The following is a 25,912-nucleotide window of genomic DNA, read 5'->3' as shown; positions in this document are numbered from 1 at the left end:
ATTATCTATTGAATAATTATAACGAATATAAGTTTAATTGATTTTCTATATTTTTGTTTTTTAGATATTTCTATTTAGTTATTTATAGATTATTGTAATTAGTTAGACAGCAGGTCCACATCAGCCTGTGGCTGCGTAGTTTAGTTAACCTGCTTAACAAATAAAAGTATGTATGTATATGTATGTATGTAAGCGGTAAACGATTTCAATGACGTCATCATTACGTCATAATGAAAAGGCCGCTTTAAACTAATTTATCATTTTTGAAACCTTTAATCCTTTGCTGACATTGTGTGAAAAGTGCTTGCAGATCGAGTTATTCAAGACGAAGCTGTAGCCGTTTCAATGCGGCTAGGTGTGCCAGACCAAAACTACTCAGATCATCCTTAAGAGCAACTGTCTGTAAAAATCGAGAATCTGCCGACAGTTGCAAAAAAATCGTATTTCTTTTTATTTCCCCATCAGAACCCCTTTGGTGAACTATTCTAAAAAGTAACATTAAAAAGTTCAACAGCTTTTTTTTCAAACTCGCCCCAAAGTCAATTTTTTGCCGATTAGGCGGTCGGCCAGCATTCTTTGATGTAATTAAGTTCGGTGCATGGAAAGTTGCACGCTTGCCCTAGGCCTCAGAAGAGGCAAATATTGTAGGCATATTTGTTTGCCCAATATTTGTATTTGGCCTAGTATTAAGGCATTGTTTCTTCATAGGCAGCTGGAGTTTAACAAACTTTGGATATCCGAAATCGTGTCTTCAAAAAACTGGTAAGAACGATATATTAACCAAAATCTAGTTGTGCGTCCATTTTTAGAAAGGAAAGAGAATGAGTAAGTGAAAATGACACGATACGATTCTGTAAAAATTGAGAAATCGGGAGACAGTTGCAAAAATTCGAATTTCTTTTTGTTTCACCAATAGAAACCTTTTTGTGAAATATTTTCAAAAATAACATCAAACTGTTAAACAGCTTTTTATTCTATTTTTTTAATCGCACGAAGTCGATTTTATGACTATTCTGTCCGACTAATAGAAAAGATCCCTGAACAATTAAACGTATTTGATGGCCTGGTATTAAACAACGAAGTATTGCCCAATATTAGTATTTGACCTAGTATATTAAGGCATTGTTTCTTTATTCCAAAACGCAAAATATTTTTGAATAAAAACAAGTTTGAAACTTTATAAAAAGCAACGAATGAGAGTGTGCGACTGAGAGAACAGCAAAATATACCTGGTTTTCGGAAGCAGAAAATAACTATGAACTATGTTATTTGAGACCGAAAATAGTTTTTCCTTGTACTATAACCTTGATTATGACTGTGTGAAGATCCTAATCTTGGCCCGTGGTAAAATGTCTTCCGTGGCGAAGTGGCGAAGAAGTATGATGGAAGTGCCGAACAGTCTTGAGGTCGATATCCTTCTCTCACAGGAAAGAATGACTGATGAACCAATGTATAGTTCTACGAAATGCGATTATTGATTTCATAAAAAATGTTTTAAAAAAACATCTCAACAGGAGATTAAGACATGCATCTCGTTACCGAGGTAATGATGATAAAACAGTTTACACTCTAGAAATGTTTAACCAAATTTAAAACCATGAAAACTAACTGGGAAAAGGAATTTTTTTAAATCAACTTAATGTGAAATTTATTTAAGTCATCTGAGATCAAACACGTCCAGCTTATGTGAGAAAAAATGTTAGCCAATCAGAATCAAGAACATTTGGGAAACTGAGGTGTCACTTTTCAAAGCCTTTGCAATAAGCTTTGGAATAGCAGTGACGCAGTAATTAATGATGAGTTTTATATTTTGTATTGCAATGACTGGCATGTTTTTACTTTTCGCTGGTCAATTTTCACAGGCTTGCGGAAAAAACACCTCAGTTTTGCGGTGACGTCATAGCCGCCATCTTGGTTGAATGTAAATGTCAATGTGTGAATGTTGCCGTGTCTTTTGTCACTTCTCACTCCCATATGTGAATAATTGAAAGTCGGCAAACAAGATTAGACCAGAGATTACACCTTGTGTCATGGCTGCCATCACGTGATATGAACGGCCTCTTTATTAAATCTAGTAGATGTGCGACAGGTGAGCTAAATGAAGGCCTATTTACAATGGTGATTTTTGTAGTGATTTTTGTAGCGATTTTGGTCATAATCAATAAGAGTAAAGGGTTCACTAGTATGGGTTAAAACTGCGCACAGCACGCGCGCTTATTTTGAATTTAATCAGTGTTTTTAGTATGGCGAATAAATGAAATAAAATGAAAGGAAAGGAAAGTAAAAGAAAAAGGTTGCTAGAGTAAGTCGGAATATACTTATACTGATCACTTTCTTTATTTCCAAAATACGGTATTGTTGACTGATTCAAGAAATCTAATTAAAGGGAATTCCCTAGACTCTGTATGACGCCCTTGACATTTCTGAAGCAAACCTGTGGGACTGAGACCGTTTTGTTTTGATTTTAAGTGTTTTTCCCCTGCTTGGATAGTTATTCAAGACGTTATTTATGTTTCTTCAACAGTTTTTCTCGGAAAAAATTACGAGCTCCAGCCAGCGGATTCGAACTAGTGACCTTTTTTTTTCTTTTCTTGTTTTTGTTCGTTTGTTTTTTGTTTTTGTTTTTCGTTTTTGTTTTGTGTGTGTGTATTTTGTCTTAATCAAATTCACGAAGTATAGAATAGAAATGATATTCAGCTGCTTCACCAGTCGTGTTTCTATAATGCAAAATAATCAAATCTTCAACGTCGTAATTTCCCGTTGAAGCCACTTCGCAGTATAGAGACTCAGTGAAGCCCTCTATATTCTAGAGCATTAGTCTTGTATCAGTATTATTCGTTTGCACGTTACATCATCGTGGCCATGTTAGTACCCTTTAACAAAAGATTTCTCATTAGCATCCATTGATAACGGTACCACAATGGCCGCCATGTTTTTGTCTTTTGACTCTCTTGGGAATGCTTGCAACCCATCTATAGAAGAACAGAATGATTAATTCATGACCTTAGAACAATACAAAATCGCTATCGTGAAGGCATCTGTAAACCCTGGTACAGAATTCGTCCTGAATTGCATAAGGTTGACCTTGAAATATCTCGGCCAAATTACATTTAATGTTAACATTTTTTACTCTAAAAAAAACATGTATCTAGACATTTTTTAAGTAGTATACAATGTTAGCGTGACTGATCTGTACAGATCTCCCGATCATATTGTATATATTACATAATGCTAGTTCTATTGTATACTTCGTGGATTTGATGAAAACGAAACACTCACACACACACTAAACAAAAAAACAAATACAAAAAAACAACACAAACAAAACAAAAAAAGAAGAAGAAGACGAAGAAGAAAAAAAAAAAAAAAAAAAAAAAAGAATGCCAAGGGTTCGAATTATCAATTATTCCCAGGGGATCGAGTGCGAAGTGACAAAAGACACGGCAACATTCACACATTGATTCACTTATTTCAATAAAGTTAGTCACCAAAAACCTAGAAAGCTGAGATCACTGAGCATCATGGGAAACTTTTCATATCACAAAAGCATATATATACAAAGCTTTTTTAATACAAACTGCAGCTCGATGATGCTCAGAAGAGGTGAAACTGTAACCGGTAAAAGATTCGCAAGTCCATGAACAATTATCAAGCGGTTGAACGTGTAAAATGAATCTACCCATAATCCTTGTCGGCCTCAGCTTTATAGCTTTTCAGGTGAGTAACTTTATTGAAATAGGGGAATAACAATAAAAGAATGAATTCATTGACACAATTATTTTGTTAAATTCATCCAAGATGGCGGCTATGACGTCACTGCAAAACTGAGGTGTTTTTCCCGCAAGCCTGTGAAAATTGACCAGCGAAAAGTAAAAACATGCCAGTCATTGCAATACAAAATATAAAACTCATCATTAATTACTGCGTCAATATTACTCCAAAACTTATTGCAAAGGCTTTGAAAAGTGACACCTCAGTTTTCCAAATGTTCTTGATTCTGATTGGTTAAGCATTTTTCTCAAATAAGCTGGACGTGTTTGATCTCAGATTAAGTTGATAAAAAAAAATCCTTTTCCCAGTTGTTTTCATGGTTTTAAATTTGGTTAAACATTTCTAGAGTGTAAACTGTTTTATCATCATTACCTCGGTAACGAGATGCATGTCTTAATCTCCTGTTGAGATGTTTTTTTTTTGGTTTTGAATTCAAAGATCGCATTTCGTAGAACTATACATTGGTTTATCAGTCATTCTTTCCTGTGAGAGAAGGATATCGACCTCAAGACTGTTCGGCACTTCCATCATACTTCTTTAAAGGTATTTATTAACATAAATTGTGACTTCTTTGAATAATAATAATACTATAAAGAAAAAGAAAACGAAACACTATTTATGCATTGTTGTGTCGTCTTTAGTATAATTTCGTAAACTTAATTTGTGTTTTCTAAAGTTTTCTTAAAAACTACTTTTGGCCAATACGTTGACGATGAATGCCCGAAAAAAAATACTACTATACTTCTTCGGCACTTCGCCAGGAAAGACATTTTACCACGGGCCAAGATTAGGATCTTCACACAGTCATAATCAAGGTTATAGTACAAGGAAAAACTATTTTCGGTCTCAAATAACATAGTTCATAGTTATTTTCTGCTTCCGAAAACCAGGTATATTTTGCTGTTCTGTCAGTTGCACACTCTCATTCGTTGCTTTTTATAAAGTTTCAAACTTGTTTTTTTTTCAAAAATATTTTGCGTTTGGAATCAAGAAACAATGCCTTAATACAAGGCCAAATATTGGGCAATACTTCGTTGTTTAATACTAGGCCATCAGGGGTCTTTTCTATTAGTCGGACAGAATAGTCATAAAATCGACTTCGTGCGATTAAAAAAATAGAATAAAAAGCTGTTTAACAGTTTGATGTTGTTTTTGAAAATATTTCACAATGAAAGGTTTCTATTGGTGAAACAAAAAGAAATTTGAATTTTCGAATTTTTGCAACTGTGCGCCCAATTCTCAATTTTTACAGAATCGTATCGGGTCATTTTCACTTACTCTTTCCTTTCTAAAAATGGACGCACAACTAGATTTTGGTTAATATATCGTTCTTACCAGTTTTTTGAAGACACGATTTCGGATATCCAAAGTTTGTTAAACTCCAGCTGCCTATGAAGAAACAATGCCTTAATACTAGGCCAAATACAAATATTGGGCAAACAAATATGCCTACAATATTTGCCTCTGAGGCCTAGGGCAAACGTCGAACTTTCCATGCACCGAACTTAATTACATCAAAGAATGCCGGCCGACCGCCTAATCGGCAAAAAAATCGACTTTGGGGCAAAAAAAAAAGCTGTTGAACTTTTTAATGTTATTTTTTTAGAGCAGTTTACCAAAGGGGTTCTAATGGGGAAATAAAAAGAAATACGATTTTTTTGCAACTGTCGGCCGATTCTCGATTTTTACAGACAGTTGCTCTCAAATGACTCTTATTCTATTGTATATAAGAAATTGAAAACGATGAAAAGTGTTATTACAGTTGACTGAACTTGATATCTTTAACCTGACAGATTCAACATGTTCAATATGAAGACACAGCTTGTGTTTGTCTTGATACTGTTCCTTCTCAAGCACAAAGTCACCTACGCTACGATGTGGCCGACTCAAGGACATTCAGAGCTGAACATGTACTTGCAAGGATTCACTCTTGAATCGTCCAAGGTGGAAACAATCTTTGCATGTTACAGAAAGTGTGAGGACAACATAAATTGTGCAAGCATCAACATGAACCTGACGAACAAGACATGTGAACTGAAGTACTCTACCAAGACTAGACACCCAGAGAAGATTGTTAGTCAACAAAACACCATCTACATGGAGATACGGGATGCTCTCGGGTTTTCTCCTCATACACCAATATTATCCTGTAAATGGTTCAAGAACCTTGACAACCAGGTAAAGTCAGGTGTTTACTGGATGAAGTTCAATGAGACATCCTCTGCGCCATTCCAAGTGTTCTGTGACATGACCACCGATGGAGGAGGCTGGACCCTTGTCTACAGCTACACATTTACTCAGTACACTACGTTTACTGATGGGGCAAACGCAGTGACTCCAATACCAAACTGGCCTGTCAATTGGTCCCCTAGTGATTGTGTGCCTCAGTCTACGACAACCCCGCTCAGCGAGTCTTCTCACTCGGCCATGGATTTTTCTCTGTGGAAGAAGATTGGTAACGAGTTCCTTCTGAAGCCTAATATCACTAACTGGATAGCCTGTGTAGAAGGAATCGGAAGTCTTGTGAACTGGGTGTCAGGAAGTGTGACGTGTAGAGTTGTCAAGGCAATCACAACAACCTGTACCACTGTCGCTCCAAATATGCTTGATATAAGAGCTTGTGGACTGGGTTTATTTTTGAATACGAAGAACTCCATTTATTTTGAAGGAAGAACCGACAGTTGCTTTCCTGTCCATGATCCTTGTGCTACCACATCCGCTGATAATCACCTGACCAATGTAGCCAATCCTGGTGTTGGAATGTACTTGCGATAGAAGAGGCGCATTGAAACGGCTACAACTTCGTCTTGAATAACTCGATCTGCAAGCACTTTTCACATAATGTCAGCAAAGGATTAAAGCTTTCAAAAATGATAAATTAGTTTAAAGCGGCCTTTTCATTATGACGTAATGATGACATCATAGAAATCGTTTACCGCTATTTCTCGAAAACTAGACCTAAACTTTCAAAGCGACTTGCACCAGTCGATAGTATTCATCAAGGCACCCAACATATTGCAATATGAAAAAAATGTATGAGAGCGTTTTCCAAATATTACGCGATGAATATTTTCATGGACTTTTACTATTATTTCCAGCGTGTCAACTTTATACCCTCAAAATCGGGACTTTAGTTTATTGGATTCAATATATTTAGTAGCTAGAATATAGGTACGGATATAGACAATGCATATGAAATTAAAGGAAAATATTTGTAAAAGATACATCTTTCAGTGACTTCATTTAGAAAAAAAACTCGTTCTACGATTTTTTGAATGCCGCTTTCATCGATATTTTCTATGGCTTTAGACAACAAATGGGGTCATTTAGCTTCATATCAAAAATCCATAACATTAGGAAGAAACTCACAATTTGATTCATACTCTAAGACAGTGTCTAAAAATGTCAAGGGCGTCATAGAGAGGCTATAGGGAGTAATTAACCTACACTAGTGAACCCTTTACTCTTATTGATTATGACCAAAATCGCAGCAAAAATCGCTACAAAAATCGCCATTGTAAATGGGCCTTCATTTAGCTCACCTGCCGCACATCTACTAGATTTAATAAAGAGGCCGTTCATATCACGTGATGGCAGCCATGACACAAGGTGTAATCTCTGGTCTAATTTTGTTTGCTGGTTTTCAATTATTCACATGGGAGTGAGAAGTGACAAAAGACAGGGCAACATTCACACATTGACATAACAATAAAAGAATTCATTGACACAATTATTTTGTTACATTCAACCAAGATGGCGGCTATGACGTCACCGCAAAACTGAGGTGTTTTCCGCAAGCCTGTGAAAATTGACCAGCGAAAAGTAAAAACATGCCAGTCATTGCAATACAAAATATAAAACTCATCATTAATTACTGCGTCACTGCTATTCCAAAGCTTATTGCAAAGGCTTTGAAAAGTGACACCTCAGTTTTCCAAATGTTCTTGATTCTGATTGGCTAACGTTTTCCCCCACATAAGCTGGACGTGTTTGATCTCAGATGACTTAAATAAATTTCACATTAAGTTGATAAAAAAATTCCTTTTCCCAGTTGTTTTTATGGTTTTAAATTTGGTTAAACATTTCTAGAGTGTAAACTGTTTTATCATCATTACCTCGGTAACGAGATGCATGTCTTAATTCTCCTGTTGAGATGTTTTTTTTTAATTTAAATTTTTTATGAATTCAAAAATCGCATTTAGTAGAACTATACATTGGTTCATCAGTCATTCTTTCCTGTGAGAGAAGGATATCGACCTCAAGACTGTTCGGCACTTCCATCATACTTCTTTAAAGGTATTGATTAACATAAATTGTGACTTCTTTGAATAATAATAATACTATAAAGAAAAAGAAAAAGAAACACTATTTATGCATTGTCGTGCCGTCTTTAGTATAATTTCGTAAACTTATTTTCTGTTTTCTAAAGTTTTTTTTAAAACTACTTTTGGCCAATACGTTGACGATGAATGTCCGACAAAAAAAACTACTATACTTCTTCGCCACTTCGCCACGGAAGACATTTTACCACGGGCCAAGATTAGGATCTTCACACAGTCATAATCAAGGTTATAGTACAAGGAAAAACTATTTTCGGTCTCAAATAACATAGTTCATAGTTATTTTCTGCTTCCGAAAACCAGGTATATTTTGCTGTTCTGTCAGTTGCACACTCTCATTCGTTGCTTTTTATAAAGTTTTCAAACTAGTTTTTTTCAAAAATATTTTTAGTGTTTTGGAATGCAGAAACAATGCTTTATACTAGGCCAAATATTAATATTGGGCAATACTTCCTCGTTTAATACCAGGCCATCGAATATGTTTAATTTTTCAGGGATCTTTTCGATTAGTCGGACAGAATAGTCATAAAATCGACTTCGTGCGATTAAAAAAATAGAATAAAAAGCTGTTTAACAGTTTGATGTTGTTTTTGAAAATATTTCACAATGAAAGGTTTCTATTGGTGAAACAAAAAGAAATTTGAATTTTCGAATTTTTGCAACTGTGCGCCCAATTCTCAATTTTTACAGAATCGTATCGTGTCATTTTCACTTACTCTTTCCTCCATAACAATGGACGCACAATTAGATTTTGGTTAATATATCGTTCTTACCAGTTTTTTGAAGACACGATTTCGGATATCCAAAGTTTGTTAAACTCCAGCTGCCTATGAAAAAACAATGCCTTAATACTAGGCCAAATACAAATATTGGGCAATCAAATATGCCTATAATATTTGCCTCTTCTGCCATAGTCGGCCTACCGCCTAATCGGCAAAAAATCGACTTTGGGGCGAGTTTGGGAAAAAAAAGCTGTTGAACTTTTTAATGTTATTTTTTAGAATAGTTTACCAAAGGGGTTCTAATGGGGAAATAAAGAGAAACTGCAAGACTTTTTGCAACTGTCGGCAGATTCTCGAGTTTTACAGACAGTTGCTCTTAAATGACTCTTATTCTATTGTACAGGGTTCGTGCTGAGGTAACCACTTAATATTCAAGGACTATACGAGGGTATACAAGGACCCAAAAATGAATTTGCAAGGAGTATGTTCAGCTAGCTATGCCAAGGTTTTACACGGTGGTTGCATATGGCCGACTTTCAGATTTTCCGATTTTTTTGCCCTTGAAAACGTGAATTAAATTCAAGGACTTAAGGAGTAGCACGAACCCTGATTGTATACAGTCAATTCAAAAAACGTTGTCGCGACCGGCTCAAGCCTACGCGACTGGACCGAAAGGAATATGGGTAAAAATCACTGAAGCAGTTAAATATTCGTTCTGAATTAATTGTTCCCGCTAGAAATAAGATAATGGCGAGAAACATTCATCAAATGCATGTCTTTGGGTTTAGGGAAAGAAAAATAAAGTAGTTATGGTTCAGTTCACAATTCCGAAAGTATGAAGGCATTAAAAAACGTTTCCTTCAACACTTACCGCCTCACCTACGAAGGTTCGTGCTGTAAACAAGGCATAACTAGTCAGATAAAATTATGGAGACAACTCGGCTTCAATGATTGCTACCCAGAGTTCCTTTCGGTCCAGTCGCGTAGACTTGAGTTGGTTGACGACAACATTTTTTGAATTGACTGTATAAAAATTTGAAAACGATGAAAAGTGTTATTACAGTTGACTGAACTTGATATCTTTAACCTGACAGATTCAACATGTTCAATATGAAGACACAGCTTGTGTTTGTCTTGATACTGTTCCTTCTCAAGCACAAAGTCACCTACGCTACGATGTGGCCGACTCAAGGACATTCAGAGCTTAACGTGTACTTGCTAGGATTCACTCTTGAATCGTCCAAGGTGGAAACAATCTTTGCATGTTACAGAAAGTGTGAGGACAACATAAATTGTGCAAGCATCAACATGAACCTGAAGAACAAGACATGTGCTCTCGGGTTTTCTCCTCATAACACAATATTATCCTGTAAATGGTTCAAGAACCTTAACCACCAGGTAAAGTCAGGTGTTTACTGGATGAAGTTCAATGAGCCATCCTCTGCGCCATTCGAAGTGTTCTGTGACATGGACACCGATGGAGGAGGCTAGACCCTTGTTTATAGCTATACATTCACTCAGTACAGTTCCTTTAGAACAACTGTGAACGCGGTCACCCCAATACCAAACTGGCCTGTCAATTGGTCCCCTAGTGGTTGTGTGCCTCAGTCTACGACAACCCCGCTCAGCGAGTCTTCTCACACGGCTATGGATTTTGCTCTGTGGAAGAAGATTGGTAATGAGATCCTTCTAAAGCCTAATATCACTAACTGGGTAGCCTGTGTAGAGGCAACCGGAAGTCTTGTGAACTGGTTGCCAGGAAATATGACGTGTAGAGTTGTCAAGGCCATTACACCAACCTGTACCACTGTCGCTCCAAATGCGCTTGATATAAAACCCTGCGGACTGGGTTTATATTTCAATACAATGGTTTCCTTTTTTTTTGATGGAAAAACCGACAGTTGCTTTCCTGTCCATGATCCTTGTGCTACTACATCCGATGATAATCACCTGACCAATGTAGCCAAACCTGGTGGTGCAATGTACTTGCGTTAGAAGAGGCTTAAGGAGCAATATAGTGTCAACGTGTCAACTTTATACCCTCAAAATCGGGACTTTGATTTAGTGGATTCAATATTTTTAGTAGCTAGAGCATAGGCACGGATATAGACACTGTTCTTACTGAGTATGAATCAAATTTTGACTTTCTTTCTAATGTTACGGATTTTTTAATATTAAGCTAAATGACCCCATTTGTTGTCAAAAGTGATAGAAAATATCAATGAAAGCGGCAATCAAAAAATCATGGAACGTTTATTTTCTAAAGGAAGTCGCTAAAAGATGTATGCTTTACAAATATTCTCCTTTAAAATAAGTATGCTCACAACTAACAGCACACCACAAGGAAGTCAAGGAACACGGAAGTCAAGCGTCAATAATCACTACAAGCAGCCGTGAGCGAAAATAGTTGTGAGCGTACTTATTTTTATTTGACTGCCTTAAAACCCTTCATTGCAATATGAAAACCCTTCATTGCATATCAAAAAATCCATAACGTTAGAAGGAAAGTCATAATTTGATTCATACTCAATAAGGTCAGTGTCTATATCCGTACCTATATTCTAGCTACTAAAAATATTGAATCCACTAAATCAGAGTCCCGATTTTGAGGGTATAAAGTTGACACGCTGGAAATAATAGTAAAAGTCCATGAAAATATTCATCGCGTAATATTTGGAAAACGCTCTCATACATTTTTTTCATATTGCAATATGTTGGGTGCCTTGATGAGTACTATCGACTGGTGCAAGTCGCTTTGAAAGTTTAGGTCTAGTTTTCGAGAAAATAAGCGGTAAACTATTTCTATGTCATCATTACGTCATAATGAAAAGGCCGCTTTAAACTAATTTATCATTTTTGAAACCTTTAATCCTTTGCTGACATTGTGTGAAAAGTGCTTGCAGATTGAGTTATTCAAGACGAAGTTGTAGCCGTTTCAATGTGGCTAGGTGTGCCAGACCAAAACTACCCAGAGCGTCCTTAAGGTAATGCGCACCCTCAAGGGATTGTTTTCCTGGAGGAATACGAATTTCGCAAACAATACCAGCATGAAATAACTATTTTTCAAAATAAATCTCTACAATGTTTGGGGTACATGTTACATCATAGCTGCAATGTCAATAAGCCTGAAGCGAGATGACGTTTTACCCCCGACTCTATACCATAATAGTTTTTAAAATTCTTTCATATTAAAATTTTTGTTTCCTTAGAGAATACAGGAACAATAGTCATAATTAAACAACAAAAGCAGTGTGAAAAGGATTATGGTCTAGAAACGGGGGTAAAACGTCATCTCGCTTCAGGCTTATTGCCTCAAGCTTCTCTTGTTAGAGCAATCAAGATGGCGGCTGTTTCATTGTCATTTTATCTCAATGTATTTTTTTCTTTCGGTCACGTGATTTGCACTCCAAGAACGGATAGATGTAGCGGGTTTCGTAATCTCATTTCGAGTAGTTTGAAATACTTTGATGAACTCAATGTTTTCATTTAACCTTTGTTTATTTGTTGATTGGTTCGAACTCGCTATTTCTAGCTGTTTGAATTAAAGATTTCGATTACTTATAACGAAAATAAATTTTCTATTTGAAATATATATTTATGCGTTAACAACAAAGGAATTTTGATTGTAGTGACATCATATCATATTGGAAAAGAAAAGTAAAGTAAACAAAAGGAAAGGAAAGCAAAGAAAAGGACTCAATAGAAAATGGAAAGAAAAAAAAAAATAAACAAGTAAGACGAAAACAAACGAAAGACAAAGCAAAACTGAAAGATCGGAATAAAAAGAAAAACGAAAGAAGAGAAAGACAGTGAGAAAAATAAAGATAACTGAGAGTTATCCCGGAATGGAAGTGTTAATCACAATCAAGTGGTTCCTCATCACTACTTCGAAATCAAAACGTTGTCAAGATTCCTAGAAACATCTTGTTTTAAAAACGAGAACGGCCGGACAGCATTTTTACTAAACAATAGCTGTACAAAGTTTTCCCCCTTTTTTCAAATTAGTTTTCCAACTAATTTCCTGATTATATTAACTATGAAGAACGTTTTTGAAGTTTTGGTTGGTTAAGGAAGTTATTAAAAAACTACCTCAAAACTCAAGCTAATAAGTAACATTAACAAACTGTAACATGTATAACTGTTATCCATTAAAGTTGAGAAAAATTTGACCGAGTTTTCTTCTCAGCTTCAGGACGGATAATATACAGCGTCTATTCCAAATTTCTGTTGTTTTTAAAAAAATACGTTTATAAGCATGAAATTTTGTCTTCACAGCACATTTTGAGAAACCCTGTCTGATGTCAGAAAATAAAGCTGTACTGAGATCGTCTACATTTTAACGCCATGGCAACGCAATTTTAGACTTAACTTGTAACTAGTGCAGTCTATCACGCCATTCAAAATGTTGCAGGGATAATTCATATATTTGAACTTTCTACAACATTTTTCATTATAGTCGCGAGACAGAATTGCCCTTGTTATTACGAGACCATGCACACATCTCAACAAGCAATGCAGCACAAGATAAAAAAAATACGTATCTTGCACACGGAAAAAATTGCAGGGTGTAACGGTAGCTTGAGTAAGTCAAATACTCAATCTATTTTTCCGAGCCTGCGTTCCTTATGGTCAGCAACGCAGGTTCTGGAAATGAGATTGAAAAGTCTTCGGATGCTTTTGACGTTTTTATACATTTTGGTTTTTACGCTGATTTAGTGTGAATTTTTCACCCTTCTGATAACGTCTAACGAATGACAGCATAAGGACTCTGCTTTCAGAATCTTACGCATTTTTTGGCTTTTTGTTTAGAAACGAAGCACTTGAAACGGAAGAAGAGACTAACAATGACGGAACACTGGCATACTGCGCATGTGCAAACGAATCGAAACGGATTGTACTCATTAGAGTACTATCAATTCATGTCTATCAGTTCTAAGCTAAACTAATCCCAATCGTCATCACTATCCCCTGTTCCTCTACCCCCACCCCCCTGCGGCGGGGCTCCTTGGCGGGATCCCTGTGGTGGATAGTTGTTGGTAGATCCATCCTGTATGGTGTTGTTGTTGTCTTGACGGTATGGTTGAGACCCAAAGTTGGAGATTGGGTCGTTTTGTATGTTTAGATTTGACATGGCGTTGTTGATGTATTGGTCGTCGTCTCTCCTTCTTCCTCTTCCTCTACCCTGTACAAGATGAAAAGATTTACCGGCTGAGTGATGATATGCGACGCTGGAAAACCCCTCTGACTTCTTCAATTTTTTCATTCCTTCGTTCTCTCTTATTTCTCCCCTTTGTACTTTATTCATTAGTTCGTTTGCTTATTCATTAACATTAATTTATAATTCTATTTTTTCATTCAGCTACCGACTACTCACCCATTCATCAACTGACCACCCATCCTTCCATCCACTCACCCATCAGACCAGATTCATCCTTTCGTTCACTCATTCACTGTCCGTCATTCACCCATCCCATTTGTCTATTCAACCACCATCCATCATCTGACCACCCATTCTTCCATTCATCCATCTTGCCACACCAACTTACACGTCCGTCCTTCCATTCACCCGTCAGCGACTTTAACCGTGTGAGCAAAGTAAATGACTTAGAAATACGATTATAAAAGACTTCTCCAAAAGCATTTATCATTTTTCCAGTCATGTAGGAAGGAATAAATTGTTTGTTGTTACCTGACGATGATCTTTAGAGGTGAAGCGTCCTCCTGTTGGTCCATAGCTTGATCCAATAGCATCTTCAGCTATTTGTTCTAACCAGCCAGGAACATCTTGGAACGCCTATTGTTCAAAGCATTCAATAGTTCTTTCATAAGTGTCTATACAGGGTTCGTGCTACATTCTCGTTACAAAATTCAAGGACTTTTTAAGCACTTTTCAAGCACAAAAATTCGATTTTCAAGGACAAAGTTTTTTGCATTAGAACGTGGTTTTAAACATTGATTCAATGTTAAAGTGCAGCTAATTCAGCCGGGGCCACTAGCTTAGATAAAAAACGAGCATGACACGCAACCAACCAGTAAACAAGCAACCAGAAACTCTTCAATCAATTTTAATCGTTATTTATCTTAAAAGGAAAGATAGAAATAGCATTAAGTTTGCATTAAATTCAAGGAGTATTCCAGGAGTTTTGGCGTTTCCCCTATTTTCAAGGGCTTTTTAAGCGCCCTTAAAAACGTGTTTTCAATTCAAGGACTTTTCAAGGATTTCAAACATCAAGAGACCCTACATCCCGTAAACGTTTTTCCCGCGCGATTTTGTAACCCTTATTACTGTACCCACTCACCTCACTTAGAACTTTCACCAGACTTCGTGCAAGCTTCTCGTCTCGTCCGTCCTCGAAGAACGACGTAGCCTTTCCCTTGTTCCCGATCCTCCCCGTCCTACCAATACGATGGACGTATTCGTCAACATCCTGAGGAAGATCGTAGTTGATGACGTGTTTTACATCCGGGATATCTAGCCCACGTGCTGCTACTGATGTGCCCACTAAGATATTTGCTCGTCCGTTACGGAAGTCACGCAATGCTGCTTCGCGTTCTTGTTGTGACCGGTCACTGCGTAAAGAGAATCGAAAATAAAAAAGTTTTAGTTCGATCTTTTTTCATCAATCCCTTACAGGTCCTTGTTTTTTATCTCTCCCCCCATATATCCATGCTACTGCGCTAACGTAACTACAAGTGGAGAAACCTATAAATATATACTTTACCACAATCAATTCCCATAAGTTGCTCTTCCGTCAGGTTGGATCCACACGCACTGTCAATAGCGTAGTGGGAGGAGGGGGGCATTCATGTGGGATTCCTGTAGATTTGGCGGGAAAATAGTACGTTGCCCCCTCTTAGACCTCGCTACAGCCCAGCGCACTACCACCGAAGCAAGCAACACGTCAAACAAACTCATACCACGAGAGATTTAGTCGAGAATCAAACGCACGACCCCAGGCGTTAAGTACACAACGGTGAGAGACAGCACCACCATAGTATCTCATTCCACCCGTAATGAAGTTTAAAACACGAAGGGGGCTTAGTTTACGCTTTAACAATGTCGTCCAATACGCAAAATGGGATAGTGTTTCCCTCTATTGGTTCCCCTTGACCACCAAGACGTTCTGAAGACATGCGGTACGTTGTACACAATGTTTGACTCACCTGCTGATGCTGGTGGTAGGGAAATTGTTTTCCGACAGTAAACAAGCAAGGAAATCAGCCACACGCTTGAGTTCAACGAATACTAATGTTCTGTCTGTCCCTGAGAAGGAAACGAAATTGTATCAAATTCTCTCAAATGACCATATTCAAGGGTATCCTTGACCGTATTTAAGAGTATCCTCGACCATATTTAAGAGTATCCTTTTTCAAATGACCGTATTTAAGAGTATCCTTTAATTCAAATGACCATATTTAAGGGTATCCTTGACCATATTTAAGAGTATCCTTTTTTCAAATGACCGTATTTAAGAGTATCCTTTTATTCAAATGACCATATTTAAGAGTATCCTTGACCATATTTAAGAGTATCCTTTTTTCATATGACCACATTCAAGGGTGTCCTTGACCGTATTTAAGAGTAACCTTTTTTCAAATGATCATATTTAAGGGTATCCTTGACCATACAATATTTAAGAGTATCCTTTTTTCAAAGGACCATGTTTAAGAGTATCCTTTTTCAAATGACCATATTTAAGGGTATCCTTGACCATACAGTATTTAAGAGTATCCTTTTTTCAAATGACCATATTTAAGGGTGTCCTTGACCATATATAAGAGTATCCTTTTTCAAATGACCAGCTACATCTACTTCATATTTCAATATTCTATTGTAATCGCCACTGGTGATGATAATGATAATGATGGTGATGATGATAATAAATAATGATGATGGCAATGATCATGATGGTGATCATAATAATGATGATGACCACAGGGATGATCATGGTGATGATGGTGATAATGAGGCATCAAGATTGTGATGTTTATGACTATATTAATGATAAATGTTTAACATCGAGAGGTTGATCCTATTCTAATACTGTTATTTTTAAAAGAATTGAAAAGAACGAATGCAAGGATGAAAGTGGAAGAAAATGGAAGATGGTGAAATAAACAAAATGGAAATGAGAGGTATTGACAACACCTACCAGATTCACTTAAAATATCAAACAGTTTGTTCCTCTTGTCATTTCCGTTGACTCGCAGGATATGCTGTTCGATATCAAGGTTAGTTCCACCGACACAGCCTACAGCTAAGAAGATATAATCCTGTTTCAAGAAATCTGCGGCCAGAAGTTGGATTTCGTTAGGGAAGGTTGCGCTGAACATGAGTGTTTGTCGGTGTTCTTTAGGCGTCATGTTGCATTGCTCGACGAGTTTGCGGATGGCGGGTCCAAAGCCCAGGTCTAACATGCGATCTGCCTCGTCTAGGATCAAGTACTTGACACCATCGAGATAAACCTGTGTGTTGACATGAGTAGAGAATACATTTTCAGTTTACACATAAACTAGTACGTCTGTCTGTTAGTAAGGAATTCAGCAATAGACTTCCTAACCTTTGTTTCTTGTGCATATTTTAGACCATGTGGCACCAATTTTGGGAGTTACTTCTTTTATATGTAAATACTTTAACGTGTTCATAAAAGAATAATTCTAAAGGGATTGTCAGATTTTCTGATATGGACAATTTGCATACGAAGGTTAAGAGGTCTATTTACTTGATTAAGAAAGATTGGGCGGCAAATCATTCATTGGGGTTTCTATAGTAAAATTCATTCGCTGACGAGGTAATTCCACGTTGAATTTCACGAGAAAACCGACATAGCACTAATCGCGAACGATATCGTACAAAACGCGAAGCGATGAGTGCGATATCGGTTTTTGAGTCAACATGGAATTCCCGAGTTGGACAATAAATTTTACTTGAACCCCATGGCAAAAAGTTTGAAAATAGACTTATTTAAACGATTTTTTTGATTTAGTAGACCAAAAAACCAGCGCGGGCTTCCCGTATTTTCATATGATTCAGCTTTTCAAATGTCCTCAATTTTCATCCAATTTTCGGAGATATATCCTATATTTTTTATTTACTTTTCTTCTTTCATTTCTTTTTAAGTAGTTTTCGCGTATATTTGGTGTTTTGGTGGGAAAGAATGACAAAACATTAAGATTTAACGCAGAATTTAACGTTGGTTCCCTGAATTTTCCTGCGACTCCACGTGAAATACCCGCTTGTATACGTAATATCTAGCCAATCAGCGCGCGTATTTAAGATGTGCTATGGGATTGTTTCTATTATTCATTCAGGTGTTCATTCGATTATTGTCTCCTTTCCTTATCCCTTTCGTTCGTTTGTTCAATTTGTTGTCATTTATTCATATTTTCTGTTTTTTCCCCCTTTCAATAATTATTAAGATCATTCATTTTTTCATATATGTTGGGTTATTTTTTACTCGTTCTTGTCATTCATTTATTCATTTACTCACCGAGTTTGTCATTAATTTATTCATCCATTCATCCATCCAAACCGGCACTCATTTGTCTATTCGTTCATTCATTCACTGATTTGGTCATTCATTCGTTCATTCATCCATTCATTTATCTAGTTCTTCATTCCTTGCTTCATTCATTCATCCATTCCTATACTAACCCTTTCTCTAGTCACAAAGTCCTGTAGTCTTCCAGGTGTTGCAGCAAGAAAATGGCAGCCACGTTCCAAATGTTGTGCTTGATATGCGACACTCACGCCACCATAAGCCACAGCCACCTTAACTGGTGTACCATCTGCAAACTTCTTTGCCTCTTTGTAGATCTGTACCACTAGCTCTCGTGTGGGTGCCATGCAGATGACCAGCGGAGACTGGGATGCTGCTGGAATACCGCCATTGATGATACTGGTGAGGGTCGGAAGGAGATAGGCCACCTGAAATAGTTTTATGACACATTAATTTTATCGAACCCTGAAACACCTCGGGTCTGATCTAAGTCAGGGCATGGCTAACTCACAGATAGAACCCTCAAACAACCTCTGGGCTGATCTAAGTCAGGGCATGGCTAACTCTCACAGATTGAACCCTGAAACAACCTCTGGGCTGATCAAAGTCAGGTCATGGCTAACTCACAGATCAAACCCTGAAACAACCTCTGGACTGATCTAAGTCAGGGCAAGGCTAACTCACAGAATAAATTCTGAATCAACCTATGGGTTGATCAAAGTCAGGGCATGGCTAGCTCACAGATCAAACTCTGAAACAACCTCTTGGCTTATCTGAGTAATGGGACAGCTAACTCGAAGAATGAACTTTGAAGCAATTTTGAACCTGACCCCAGAATTGAGTGGTGAGTGCATTTGTGATGTATCAGCCGAAAACTGGTAACTAGTGAAGACTTTTCTCGGGAATAAAGTTAGTCTGGCTGTGGGCCTTGAGTGGAGCAAAGTTCATTGTATATTTTTTGCGTTATTTTACAGCATTACTGCCAAAAAACACTTGCCATTGATTCATTTATTTTGTATCTTCTAAAGACCTACTGCCTGTTCCTGGGAAGCATTTATGGGACAAACAAGAGAGCTAGGCTTCAAACTAGTTGAAAACCCAAACACTGATTTGAAATCGAGAAGTTGATTTTAATAAAAGCTTACCGTTTTACCAGACCCAGTTTGAGCGCAAGCCATGAGATCCAGCCCTGACATAGCGATAGGAAAAGCATGCTTCTGCACAGGTGTTGGTTTGACAAAACCAGCACGACGAATGTTCGCTTTGGTCTGGCTGCCAAAGTTGACTTCATCAAATGTATTGATAGGGGGTGGAGGGTCTTGTCCTTGATGCCCTGAGGCTTTCACTGGGATGTTGTCGTACTTATCAAAGTTGATTCCTGTATGCGGCATGTCTTCGAACAATGAGTCCATGTCTTCAGGGAGCTCTTGAGGGATGTAGGTAACAGGGCCTGGTCTAGATGGATCCACTGTAGATAGGAAAACAGGTTATACCTTATTGTGCTTTTCAATATTCAGCAAACTCAGACATTTCAACGGCTTGTTGTGAAATCGTTTTTCACTGCCGCCAGTCAAGAACATAAAAAGGTATCGATTGATTGTTTTTGATTAACGGCAGCGAAAAATCAAATTTCAGCGTGCATCTTGTAAATACAGAGTCCACAAAATATTGAAACTGCAGTAAGATTGCATTGAGCTTTCCATGTTATCAACCTTGAAACAACCTCTGTCAGGGCTCGGGTAACTTGGATTTATTTTCTAACTTCTTAATTTTTTGATACTTGTTAAATTTTGTAACCGTATCCGGAAATTTTCGAAAACGGTCTCCAGAGTAAAAAATTTTCAAATGCGCCTGGAATACGGATATGTGTGGACGGTCGTATCCGCAAATCAAGATCATGAAATTTCCGGATACGTGTGGACAGTGAAAACGATTCGAAAACGATTTGAATACGCTGCGTGTGGACGCGAACATTTTCGTATCCGAAAAAAAAAATTTGCGGGTACAAAAATTTCCAGATACGTGTGGACGGGCCTCATCTAGGTAGAGATTAAACAAATTCTACTCACATGTGATACTAAGTCCAGGAATCAAACCCGAGACCGAAGTGGAGAAAGGTTCCATGTGAACAGTAGTTGGTCACCTTCAGGGGTGAGGAAGGTGAAAGCACACTACAAATACACCACACTTAATGCACTGATGTATAGATAATATATTAACTTACAGTTATTGCTGGGTAGTGCTGTGCATTCTCTTGCGAAATGTCCCTCTTCACCACACTTATGGCAAGCATTATCTTGGTAAAAAAAATTAATGTTATTACTGAGTACAGACCCTGAAAAACGTCTGGCCTGTACTGTACATACTTCCCATCCTGTACCATCTATCCCTCCCGTCTTACCCACTCAAACATCCATCCTCCATCTATATGTCCCCTCCCTCCACCTACCAATCCTGTCCCCTCCATCCCTCTACCAATCCTCTCCACCCCATTCATCCATTTTTCATCCATCTCTCCATCCATCTACCCATCCTGTCTCATACCTCCATCCTTCTGCCCATCCTGTCCCATCCCTCCATCCTTCTACCCATCCTGTCCCATCTCTCCATCCTTCTACTCATCCTGTCCCATCTCTCCATCCTTCTACCCATCCTGTCCCATCCCTCCATCCTTCTACCCATCCTGTCCCCTCCATTCATCTACCCATCCTGTCCCATCTCTCCATCCTTCTACCCATCCTGTCCCATCCCTCCATCCTTCTACCCATCCTGTCCCCTCCATTCATCTACCCATCCTTTCCCATCTCTCCATCTCTCTTCTTTCGTCATAATCCATCCATCCATCCTTTTGTCGCCATCCATCCATCCTGTCACATCCCTCCATCCTTCTACCCATCCTATCCCGACTCTCCATTCTTTCCTCACCATCCATCCATCCATCCTTTCCTTGCCATTCATCCATCCATCCATCTTGTCACATCCCTCCATCCTTCTACCCATCCTGTACCATATATCCAATTATAGATCTATCAATCCACCCATCCTGTCCCATCCATCCATCATCGTCCACCCATCCTTCTATGTTATTTCCCGCTACTCCTACCTCTAGATGGAGCATTGGTACATTCCCTGGCAAAGTGTCCTGCTTCTCCACATCTGTGACAATTTGACCCACCTCCTGCAAAAAGAATTTATCACTATGATCATGCCATGCACTCTTACTCATTCAAAACTGTAGTCCACATGGAACAATTTCTCATGCAAAATACCCCGTGAAATCTTTTTTTTGTGCAAGTTGCAAGAGCGCTTCTCACGTTTCATAACCCCTTGGTTTGTGGCTTAACATAAATGATCAAAATGACTGTTTAAACCTGTAAATAGATCTGCTATCTTGTCAACTAGCACTTGCAAATTTACTATTTTATGTGGCTGTTGGCTCGAAAGTTTTTACTATTTCGACAGCCACGCACACCCAAACATGATTGTAATCATTTAATTGGTTTATTTTAATTCAATTGTATATTTGTATCTCTTTCCTATATATTTGAATATTGTAAATAAGTGTGTGAATAAAATAAAAGTCTAAGTCTAAAAAAAGAAAATATTTGACTGGACAAGTATCAATTCTGAGCATACATTGTCCCATATCTGGTTGCTATCTAAAGCCCTGACATGACACCAAGTCCTGGAATTGAACACTGGATACAATTGTGAAGGACAAGCGTTCTCGTCACTTGGCCAGTGGCCTGTACTTATCCCATTTTCTTTCTTTCTTTATATTTTTTCCTCCTTCCTTTTCTTCTTTGCCTTGTTTTATTCATTCCTTTTCCCTTTATTTATCTACCCATTAATTCAACTCCACCTACCTCTACTGGGAGAGCTTGTGCATTCTCTTGCAAAGTGTCCTGCTTCACCACACTTGTGACACAACTGATCACCACCTTGAATAAATAATGCAATAAAGATAATGACCATGATACTATTTTGCATTTCCCATACAAAAAGTCTGCACTAATATCAATTTATTAAGAGAGAATTCTTTTCGTATTCAAGCAGTGAGCACCAAAAACTATTTTCTTGAAGAAAGGCTGTTGTACAAGGCTAAAATCTTGTTATTCAGAAAGTTTAACTTGTTTGGAAGCGAAGATGACCGATGAAAGTGGAATCAAAGTGTTAACCCAAAGCAAAAATTTTATTCAAGAATGAGGTTTAGGCCTTCATTTGCTTATTTCCCATATATTTTCTATAAAAAAGCCTGACAAAGCAACATTCTAACACAAATACAACTAAACATCTTTGTACAATTGAAAATACCGCTTCAAACAGGCATTTTATCATATTGCATCACTTTCTAACTGTTTAAGAAAGGTTTTGAGAGTGAAAAACTCATAGTCAAAACTCATACAAAAGTCTAGTTTTTGGCACATTTTGTCATTATTGCTCATTATTGAAAAAAATTTCCTCTTAATGTTAATGAGGACATTGCTATAATTTACATAACATAACTTAGCATGACATAGCCCAAAACATCACATAGTGCAGCACAGCAGAGCACAGTGCAGCATAGCATAATTATTATTACATATATTTAACTTAAACCTGCCTCTACTGGGAGAGCTTGTGCAATCCCTAGCAAAATGTCCTGCTTCACCACACTTATGACACAACTGATCACCACCTGATGGAAATAACAGTGAAAACTGATATGTAGCCTAGTTCTGACATTTATCTGGTGTACATATGTACATACTAAGGGTTCGTGCTACATTCTCGTTACAAAATTCAAGGACTTTTTAAGCACTTTACAAGCACAAAAATTCGATTTTCAAGGACAAAGTTTTTTGTTAAACAGTGATTCAATGTTAAAGTGCAGCTAATTCAGCCGGGGCCACTAGCCTAGATACATGTAAAAAACGAGCAACCAGTAAACAAGCAACCAGAAACTCTTCAATCAATTTTAATCGTTATTTATCTTAAAAGGTAATTTAGAAATAACATTAAGTTTGCATTAAATTCAAGGAGTATTCCAGGAGTTTTGGCGTTTCCCCTATTTTCAAGGGCTTTTTAAGCACCCTTAAAAACATGTTTTCAATTCAAGGACTTTTCAAGGATTTCAAGGAGTAGCACAAACCCTACATACTGTACGTGTATACAGCTATTTCATAAAAAGTTGGCGAAGGATTTGTTGCACCTCATATGTTGTTTACCAAGCTTGAAACGAATCACATTCATGCGTAAATAATGTCAGCACACAAGAAAATATGCTAGAAAATTCCGTATCCTTGTGATCGTTTGCTAATTGAATTCACATCAACAATTTGTATTTCAGGCTTGGTATGCACAAAGAAATTACATGCAGGTCCAGGTGGTTCTCAGGTCCCGTCCACAATATGCCAGATAAATTTGAGTCTGAATTTTTATTTATTCGGTCCACACTAGTCTGGGCGAATCTGGAACAATTCTTTACTGAAAACGAATTTTTTCGAATATGGTATCCAGAGTGGAGCAATTTGAAAACACTGGCTAGCCATATTAGTGTGAACATTTTGTATCTGAAATTTTTCGAATACAATGACTTCATGATTGTCATGGGAGCATGGTGGGAAGGCTAAAAATTCACTGCGGGCTCAATTCCAGCTTCGATGCACATGCTCAGATGTGCAATGAAGCATTTTTGCCGCCTCTGATCGGACTAGTGTGGACACGAAAAACATTTTATCCGTTTTCATGTGTGGACGGAAAACTTTTTTTTCGGTTTCGGTGTGAAAGTTGCGAATTCAAATTTATCTGGCATAGTGTGGATGGGGCCTCAGTCTACACTCACTGTTTGGATGGAAGTGAATGTAATACACTCAAACGACATGCATGTATATGTACAATACATTAGGGCTGTACTGTACTGTAAAATTCCACCAACCTTTTTTGAAAAAGCTGTATACGTCATAGCGTCATAGCAAAAGATTGTATAAGGTGGAACTTACTTGGTCCAGTTGAGGTTGGGCATTCTCTAGCAAAATGACCCGATTCACCACATCTATGACACTTCGGACCACCTATCGAACAAGAGAAACCAGATCAATAAACTGATAATTTCATATTAAAATTAATTAGCTATCGCTTAAACTTTACATGAGGGTTGTGTAGCGATATTGCATTCACCTTTCACCCAAAGGTCTCCTGGACTATGTATCACATCTGTGTTTACCTCTCGTGATTGGACAGCTTAATACCTAACAGGTTTTGCTACCCAATTGATAAGGCAGCCGATAGATCGAGTTAGAATTTAGAAGTTGGTTTTTGTTTGTTGGGTCACTTCCTTGATTTGAGCACTTTCTTTACATATTTTGCTTTTTCTTCTTTTGCAAAATCTGACAAGCTAGATTTCAAATAAATCTGTGAGCTAGCTGTGCTCTTACTTAGATCAGCCCAGAGGCTGTTCCAGGGTTCAATCTGTGAGTTAGCAGTGCCCTGACTTAGATCAGCCCAGAGGCTGTTCCAGGGTTCAATCTGTGAGTTAGCAGTGCCCTGACTTAGATCAGCCCAGAGGTTGTTTCAGGGTTCTATCTGTAAGTTAGCCATGCCCTGACTTAGATCAATCCAGAGGTTGTTTCAGGGTTTGATCTGTGAGTTAGAAGTGCCCTGCCTTTGATCACGGTGGGAATTAGACTGCTGATCCACCCAACTTCAGCGAATCACATTGTCATGCAATGCATTGTTATTGATAAATAACAGGAAACTTACCTTGTGTCCTGGGGTTCGGACATTCCCTGGAAAAGTGACCTGGTTCTTTGCAGTTATGACAAGTCATGTCTGCTCACAAAAAGAAAGAATTGTTTCAATGAATGAATGGAAAAAATAAATGAATCAATGAATGGTTGAAGGAATGGTTCTATCCATTCCTAGACCAAAAAAACAAAAAAAACAAAAACAAAAAAAAAAAAACAAAAAAAAAACAACAATAAACAAAGAAACAAAACAAAACAAAAAAAGAAGTCTTTCAATGAATGAATGTATAAATGAATGGATTAATGGATGATTCTATTCATTCCTAAACAAGAAAATAAACAATGAGCCAAAAAATGATTTTTAACAATGAATGAATGAATAATTCTATCCATTCGTAGACAAAATCAGAAACAAAAACAAAACAAAACAACAACGACAAACAAGAACAGACAAAGGTAAAAGAAAAACTAAAAGTTTTGAAAGCATATTCTTGTTCAAATTTGATTCATATGCAACTTTATAGGTTTGTGGTTGCTGCCAATATTTTGACAGCCCTTTTCAACATAAGAGAAGAGTTAGTTTTGAGATGCATAATTATTTCCCTCCAACTGTTAAAAATTTCAATGATAAAAGGGTAAATCGTACACTGTGAAAAAATTTAAAAAACTGACATTGACTGACATTTCGGACTCTAGTCCTTAATCGGAGTACTCCAATGAAGGACTAGAGTCCAAAACGTCATTTTTTCATCTTTTCACGGTGTATAATTTACCTTTTTATCATTACTTTCATTAGAAACATCAACGCAGCTCACACTAGTTTTTAGCTAGTTATATCTTCTTGTTAAAAATTT

At 37.5% G+C, this 25,912-nt stretch overlaps 2 protein-coding genes across 3 annotated transcripts in view; one reads left to right on the top strand and one right to left on the bottom strand.

The window, feature by feature from the left end:
- The first annotated feature begins 5,568 nt into the window (after nucleotides 1–5,568).
- Nucleotides 5,569–6,879, top strand: LOC148910824 (uncharacterized). The gene has a single exon (XM_089030846.1). The coding sequence runs from the start codon at nucleotides 5,572–5,574 to the stop codon at nucleotides 6,544–6,546; it is 975 nt and encodes a 324-aa protein (XP_088886972.1). The 5' UTR covers nucleotides 5,569–5,571; the 3' UTR covers nucleotides 6,547–6,879.
- A 5,206-nt stretch (nucleotides 6,880–12,085) lies between these two features.
- Nucleotides 12,086–25,912, bottom strand: part of LOC116293511 (uncharacterized) — a 26,907-nt gene continuing 13,080 nt past the window's right edge. For both annotated transcript variants that reach the window (XM_031700943.2, XM_031700942.2), the window contains 13 exons: nucleotides 25,075–25,143; nucleotides 24,315–24,386; nucleotides 22,937–23,011; nucleotides 22,200–22,274; nucleotides 21,437–21,511; nucleotides 20,558–20,629; nucleotides 19,479–19,801; nucleotides 18,489–18,761; nucleotides 16,987–17,299; nucleotides 15,998–16,097; nucleotides 15,133–15,403; nucleotides 14,523–14,627; nucleotides 12,086–14,015 (listed from right to left, as the gene is read on the bottom strand). In XM_031700943.2, the coding sequence (XP_031556803.1) occupies nucleotides 13,776–14,015; nucleotides 14,523–14,627; nucleotides 15,133–15,403; nucleotides 15,998–16,097; nucleotides 16,987–17,299; nucleotides 18,489–18,761; nucleotides 19,479–19,801; nucleotides 20,558–20,629; nucleotides 21,437–21,511; nucleotides 22,200–22,274; nucleotides 22,937–23,011; nucleotides 24,315–24,386; nucleotides 25,075–25,143 (2,063 nt within the window). In that variant the 3' untranslated portion in view covers nucleotides 12,086–13,775. The remainder of the gene's footprint in view (nucleotides 14,016–14,522; nucleotides 14,628–15,132; nucleotides 15,404–15,997; nucleotides 16,098–16,986; nucleotides 17,300–18,488; nucleotides 18,762–19,478; nucleotides 19,802–20,557; nucleotides 20,630–21,436; nucleotides 21,512–22,199; nucleotides 22,275–22,936; nucleotides 23,012–24,314; nucleotides 24,387–25,074; nucleotides 25,144–25,912) is intronic.

Source organism: Actinia tenebrosa, unplaced genomic scaffold (assembly GCF_029948245.1).
Source record: "Actinia tenebrosa isolate PJP-AT-01 unplaced genomic scaffold, QUT_ActTen_1.0 PGA_scaffold15__27_contigs__length_11533743, whole genome shotgun sequence".
Taxonomy (NCBI): domain Eukaryota; kingdom Metazoa; phylum Cnidaria; class Anthozoa; order Actiniaria; family Actiniidae; genus Actinia; species Actinia tenebrosa.
This window is presented reverse-complemented; position numbering and strand designations above follow the sequence as displayed.